The sequence below is a fragment of the Capsicum annuum genome, chromosome 7 (assembly GCF_002878395.1).
Source record: "Capsicum annuum cultivar UCD-10X-F1 chromosome 7, UCD10Xv1.1, whole genome shotgun sequence".
NCBI lineage: Eukaryota > Viridiplantae > Streptophyta > Magnoliopsida > Solanales > Solanaceae > Capsicum > Capsicum annuum.
This window is the reverse complement of record NC_061117.1, coordinates 2599168-2606807: the sequence shown is the minus strand read 5'-3', so window position 1 is coordinate 2606807 and position 7640 is coordinate 2599168. Positions and strand designations below refer to the sequence as shown.

General features: G+C 37.9%; 1 protein-coding gene across 1 annotated transcript; it reads right to left on the bottom strand.

Moving 5' to 3' along the window:
• Positions 1 to 13: 13 nt before the first annotated feature.
• Positions 14 to 7371, bottom strand: LOC107854262 (serine carboxypeptidase II-2). Its single transcript, XM_016699270.2, has 10 exons — positions 6892 to 7371; positions 4407 to 4514; positions 3637 to 3732; positions 3451 to 3543; positions 2259 to 2344; positions 1882 to 2145; positions 1433 to 1566; positions 930 to 1025; positions 436 to 541; positions 14 to 341 (listed from the first exon to the last, which is right to left on the bottom strand). Exons 1-10 carry the CDS (start codon positions 7142 to 7144, stop codon positions 180 to 182), a joined length of 1398 nt encoding a protein of 465 aa, XP_016554756.1. The 5' UTR covers positions 7145 to 7371; the 3' UTR covers positions 14 to 179.
• Positions 7372 to 7640: the final 269 nt, after the last annotated feature.

Genomic DNA, 7640 nt, shown 5'->3' with positions numbered 1-7640 from the left:
AAACATAGGGATATTGGCAAGAGAAGTAGAATTCATTCTCATATCATATAAATCCAACAGTACTTTGGTTCCATTTCTGCTGCATTTAACGCTCGCGTTAGATAGAAGTTATAACGTCTTACACCTCATAAGCGTGACATCAATGAACAAACATCACTTGGTGAAACAAAAAAACAGAACTAAGAGTTACTAATTTGTTCCGAACTAGGCATGGATGTTCCTGCTAAGAATGACTTGACGAGAGTGAGAGCTTGCTTCGGTCTATGCAGAGCAACTTCATGACCGGCACCTCTTACTGTAACAAATGTCAGCCCTTTGTACTCCTGTGTCCATCCTCCAACCTGTTTTAAACGTTAATCATAGTACGATAGCGGCTTGACAGGATCGAATTTGAGGTACTTCTTAAAGGACGACAAGATTGAGCAATGAAAATACCTGTCCATCATCATACCAAGCGCGCCAAGGAGCAATGGTTGGCAGTTTTAGAGCATCTATGCTGTAACGGGTTGATGTAACTGGGATCACAGCATCAGTATCACCGCTGTCATAGAATAAAAAAGATAAAAACGTTCATGGTATCAACGCTTTGTCAGCTCTCATTAGTGGAAGTAGTGTCTACGAGATGCTGATAAAACACTTTTGAGGTACAAGAAATTCACGCTACGATGTCTGCACTGCACTCTGCAAGCAGGCCTTGAGTATTTATCAAAGCTTTTGAATTCTATGTTTCAATTGCACCAATTTTATCGTTCTAATCATACTTCATCCTCTTAACAGCCTCGACATAAATACTTAACAATTTTTTTTGTAAGGCTCCAAATTGTGGAACTAGATTTTAACCCATTCAACGCATTCATTGGCTTGTTCGTATCCTAACAAGTAAACGGTGAGAAGAGAAGTAAGAGCTTATCATTAGGATTAAAGCACACCTGAAAACCCAAATACGAAGGCCAGATTCTATCAGTTCACGATACACGTCCAGCACTGTCTTGGGAGAATCCTTCCAACCATTGGATACTTCTTCACTGCAAGTAGGGAAAATGAGTAAATACATGATGCCACCTAATACAATACATTGAAAATCGAAAGACAACGGAGCTCACTGAGTAGATTAACCTACACAATAATGGTAAGGACACAATAATAACATCTTTAAACACCAAGAATTTTTAGTATTTTTTTCTTTCCTTTAGAAGGCAAGCAGTCCTCAACTTTTCAAACCACTGTAAAGCACCGTTCGTTTATACGGTAAAACACCCTCCGTGTCGCTCGGACTCTTTAAAAATGTATGTGGGTGCGTGTCGGATTCTCAAAAAATAGTGCATTTTTGGAGAATCCAACACGTGTGTGGCATCGAAAGTGAAGAGTCCATGCAACTTAGATTCCCCTAGATGTTGAGAAGATATCCAGTAGATGAACAAAATGAAAATACCTGCAAGTTACCCATTTGAATGATGAGTTTCTCTTATGAACATGAAGAGCCTCCTGAACTTCGGGAAGATTGAAATAGATCTTCGAGTGCTGCTCTGTGCATGGATCGTAGCTTCTTCTGAGATAGCCTACCCTCTATTTAAAGGAATAAGATTATATCAGTGATCGCAACGTGTTTTTCAACATTTTAATCTCCTGTTCTACTCAGACTAGCTGATAATAATGCATTTGGAAGAAGCGATATTCTGTCTCGTGAGGAAACACACTAATGTGAGATATATACTGGCTAAATTTATCAACTGAGAGAATGAAAATTGATATATGGTATATTGATTACATAATTTTCATAAACAACCATGCATACTCTCTACGTAGACAATGAACACTAAGTGAATAAACTTAAAACGTTATAACCGAAGTTAATGTGAGAGTAAAGGTTCCGTCACTTACATTGCTCTTTCTGAGAAAGTGGTTTAGTATACTAAACTTGTCTGTGCATGCTGGAGTGAAGATGCTGTAGCTATCAATATTTCCGATTTCTTCATTAGCCTGATCGAGAATCTTATTACACTGTTCTGACGGTGTTAAAAATGATTCGTAGTCGCACAAAGCATTCGCCTGCTTGTACGTTTGGTCAGAAATCATTCCAACTGACCACATGAATTGAAATAATCCTAAGTGATCATGATAGTCATCGGTCAAAGCATTTCCAACCTGCAGCGCTCAACACCTAGTGCGTCAGTATTAAAAACTACACAAATGCAAATGTTTTTGGCTTTAATAATCTTATGCGTGTGTGCATTCGGTTGAGAAACAGATGTGCATACCATGAAACCTTTTAAGTTGATCGCTGGCTTCTTTAAACCGTGGTTGTCCCTCACAATAGCTTGACTTAGCTGAGGAACATAATGCCCTGGTCCACAATCGGGAATAAGTAAACCACGGTTGTCTCCGTAATTATATCAAGCTACCCAAGATAACAACAACAACAACAACGTACCTAGTGTAGCCCCACAAGTGGGGTCTGGAGAGGGTAGAGTGTACACAGACCGTACCCCTAGACCGTACCCCTACCTTGACAGGTGGAGAGGTTGTTTCTAATAGGCCCTCAGCTCAACGAAAGCAAAAACACAACATTTATGAAGGCATAAGAGACAATAAGTAGTAATAGAAAACTAAAAGGGCAGCCCGGTGCACTAAAGCTACCGCTATGCACGGTGCCCGGGGAAGGGCCCCACCACAAGGGTGTATTGTAAGCAGCCTTACCTTGCATTTCTGCCAGAGGCTGTTTCCAAGGCTTGAACCCGTGACCTCTTGGTCACATGGCAGCAACTTTACCAGTTACTCCAAGGCTCCCCTTCTAGTAGTAATAGAAAACTAAGAATGAGAAATATGAAAATAGTAAAACAACAAAAATATCAAAAGTAATACTAATACTACTAGCAGAGGAGACAAGATACGAAACTATTTATTACTAGCCTTCTACCCAAATCCTCGACCTTCACCGTTGTTGCTTAAATAAAATCCTATCAAATGTTGAGAGACTAGATTATTGCTGTCATCTGAACATCTTTAAATTTGAAAATATTGGACAGCAATAAATCATATGAAGAGAGATATTTATCAAAAAGAAACAACATAAAACAATAACACAATGCCTACGATTAGAGGCTGTACAGCGAATCGTCAACGAACAACTTGGAACCAATCAATTCAAAGGAAAGTTTATGCAGTTAGAGGGAGAATATCAAATTACGTATCAAGTGATACGGTAAGGAGTATGTGTATGTAATAATATAAACAGGAAATCGAATTCCTGAATGTTTATGGATTTCCACCGTAAGCATATGAGACATGTAATTTCATCTCGATGGCCAGCAACATATTTTTCCACGATGCACCCGATAAATTTGGTCACCATCGACTGACTAAGTATCTAATCATATTGCATAGGATACAGCTAACGAGAAAATGATCGGAAATAGAAATTTCACAAGTAGCTTAGAAAAATCATTTTACCAGCATAGCTCTCTCCTGTAATATAAAAATCTCTTCCTTTATATTCTGGAAATCGTTCGAACCACTTCAGTAAAAATGCAAGGGAGTCTGCAGCTGTAATGCAACAATCGAAGAAAAGTTAATACACGTTTACAGAAATATACGGACAATAACCTAGAGAAAACACTCAAAAGGTCAAATTATTACCTGTACGAACGTCACCATTGTTTTGATGATCAGATGAAGTGTTTGAATAGGAATAACCAACACCAACAGGAGAGTCGAGAAATAACAGGTTTGCGGCTGCAGAAACAGATAATTGAGTCAGACTCTGTCCCGATAAGTTCCCAACAATGCTTCAGAGTATTATGCCTAAATTTATACATACTTCAGAAACAATGTGCATCAGGGTAAAAATGTAGCGCACAGACGGACATATCTCGTGAGTTTCTTCACCGTAGGGTTGCTATACTGTTAAATTGTTTGAAGAAACACTGGTTTCCAATAACTACTTAAATCAGGCAGTAAATGTCAATCCGTTCCCATAAAATTTACAAATTTAATCATTCAAGAATCTCTTTGGTATCACATCGATCAACAAGATACAATCAGAAAACATTTCATATCCCACTTTAGTAGACAGGAATACCATAGCCCTCGGAAATAGGAAGAACACAACAAGCCTTGATTCTCCAACGGCGTAATTTAAGCTTCCTCGATAATCCAAAAACGAAATTCATTTGGACCATTACAACCACATATTAAGTCTAAGAACATTAAAGTTCGCCCATCACTTACATTCTATGTTTTGACACTATCAAAGTTTTCTTCTTCGCGTGAAGTGCGCTCATGAATGTATAAGAATACATTATACATCTCATAAAAAGACATTTTTGACAAGCATACTTAGAAAAGTAAAATCCCTCGAAAGTAGCATAAGTTTTTATAGTACGAAAAACGGGCATTGCGAAACATACCTAAGTTCCAAGAGTAAGGATTCCAATAAAGAGTCTTCCCATCTTTCTCGATATGAAAAGGTCCAAGTTCCTCGGCTAACCCAAAGGCGATCGACGAACATCCTGGCCCTATAAGAACCCGAAATCAGTAATAAATAAATCATCGGCACAATAAACCACATTGATCAACCACTGAATATTCTTTCAATATATCTTTGACGGAGGAAAATGATCACCCATTTTCAATCATATGGAAATCGATGACTCTTCAACATTGACGAAGCCAGGAATTAGCATAAGGGGATCCAAAAGTAGCAATCTTTAACCCCTTTGCCACTTCACCATAGGATTCAACAGCTTATATATAACCGAAAAAACAAATTCTTTATTTTCCTATTAGCACATTAAAAATTTTCAACCAAATCTCCTCTTTGTTCAACCTAGTTCCACCACTACTCTCCAATTTTTGTCATATACAACAACATAGATAGTGTAATCCCACAAGTGGGGTCTGAGGACCGTAGAGTATACGAACACCTTACGCCCACCTTGTAGAAATAGAGAGGGTATTTCTGATAGACCCTCAGCTCAAACACACCAATACTACAACATCAACAACAACATAGCCAATGTAATCACATATGTGGGGTATAGAGAGGATAAAATGTTCGCAGACCGCACCCAAGGGTGTGGCCTAGTGGTTCAATGAAGTTGGGATAGAACCGTGAGGCCTCAGGTTTCAATTCCCAGCAGAGACAAACACTAAGTGTTTTCTTTCCATCTGTTCTAGCCTTGGTGGACAGAGTTACCTGGTACCTGTTGCTAGTGGGAGGTGGCAGATATCCCGTGGATTTAGTCGAGATGCGCGCAAGCTGGCCCAGACACCACGGTTATCAAAAAAAAAAAATGTTCACAGACCTTACCCTACCTCATAGGGATAGAAAGGCTATTTCCGACAGATCCTCAACTCAAAAACACCAACACTACAAGAACAACATACCCAATGTAATCAACAAGTGGGGTCTAGGGAGGATAAAGTGTACGCATACCTTACCCCTACCTCATAGAGCTAATAAGGTTATTTCCGATAGACCCTCCCTCAAAAACACCAATTCTACAACAACAAAAACTATACGCAAACCTTATCCCTACCTCGTAGAGATAGAAAGGTTATTTTCGAGAGACCCTCAACTCAAAAACACCAATTCTACAACAACAACAACAAAAACTATACGCAAATCTTAACTCTACCTCGTAGAGATAGAAAGGTTATTTCCAATAGACCCTCAGCTCAAGAACACCAATACAAAAACAACAACAACAACAACATATACAATGTAATCACACAAGTAAGGTCCACAAAGGATACATTGTACCCAGACCTTACTCCTACCTCGGAATCAATGACATCCAATGAAATAACAAAAACCAACCAAACACAAGATAAAAGAAAACAAGAAAACGCAACCAAACAAAAGAAAGGACAAAACTTTGGGATGAGTTACAAAGCCTCCATTGAGCCAAACCAAGACTACAACAACAACAACAATCCAGTGTAATCACACAATTGGGGGGTCTCGGGATGTTAGTATATGCAGACCTTACCCCTACCTCGTAGACATAAAAAGACTATTTTCGATAGACCCTCAGAATCAACGACACCAAATGAAACAACACAAACCAACCTAACAAGAATAAAGAAAATGTAACAAGAATACAATGAAACAAAAGAAAGGTCAAAACTTGCACCTCCATTGAGGTTATTTTTGATAGACCCTCAGCACAAAAACACCAATTCTACAATCACAATACTATACGCAGACCTTACCTCTTCCTCGTAGAGATAGAAAGGTTACTTCCGATAGGCCCTCAGCTCAAGAACACCAATACTACAACAACAACATATACAATGTAATCACACAAGTAGGGTCCAGGGAGGATACATTGTACCCAGACCTTACTCCTACCTCGGAATCAATGACATCCAATGAAATAACAAAAACCAACCAAACACAAGATAATAGAAAACAAGAAAATGTAGCAAGAAAATGCAACCAAACAAAAGAAAGGACAAAACTTTGGGATGAGTTACAAAACCTCCATTGAGCCAACACCAAGACTACAACAATAACAACAACAACAACAATCCATTGTAATCACAAAATTGGGGTCTCAGCATGTTAGTATATGCAGACCTTACCCCTACCTCGTGGACATAAAAAAGACTATTTCCGATAGACCCTCATAATCAATAACACCAAATGAAACAACAAAAACCAACCTAACACAAGCTAAAAGAGAACAAGAAAATGTAACAAGAATGCAATCAAACAAAAGCAAAAGGCAAAACCTCCATTGAATCAAACAAGAAAATCCCCTCTTTATTCAACCTATTTTTGTTATATGCAACAAAAGAATCAAACAAAACAACAAAAACCAACCTAACAAGAATAAAGAAAATGTAACAGGAATGCAATGAAACAAAAGAAAGATCAAAACTTTGAACCTCCATTGAGCCAAAGAACAAGAGGCTTTGAAGAAGGATCATCAACAGCTTCAAAGAACCAATAAAAAAGAGCTCTTTCAGATTCTTCATTAACAGTAACATATCCAGAATAATGTGCAAAATTCACATTAAATCCCTGACCAGGTAGCTTAGTAACTTTGTCCAATTCTTTTTCTGCATTTGGGTTTATACAAAAACTACCAGAAATGAAAAATAAAACAAGAACAAGACAACCCCACATCACATTTAACATTTTCTTGGTTGGTAATTTTATCAACTTGTAGAAAAATGGAGGTTAAGGGGGTATATAAAGATTGTAAAATATGGGGAAAAGCCCAAGAATATGGGTGTCAATTATGACTTTTGTTAATGTAACGATTATTGTTGTACAAGATTCGAGCCTTACATAGTATGTTGGAATTAAATTGTTATCAAAGAAAAGAAAGATTTTTCTAAAACCAACTAATAAGAAAAGTAGATTGTTGGACGGACAGAAATGCAAGATAAGGCTGCGTATAATATACTTTGTTGGTGGGCTCTTTCTCGGATACCGCACATAGCGATAGCTTTAGTGCATCGAGCAGACCTTTTAGATCATTGGACTGACAGAATATACTTTTATCCCTTCTTAAATTATTTGTCTTTTTTTTTTTTATAATCGTGTTTGGATAAGCTACTAGGTACCTGACACCTTCCACCACCAACAATTACCAGATAATTATCCTGTCTTAAATTATTTGTTATATTTT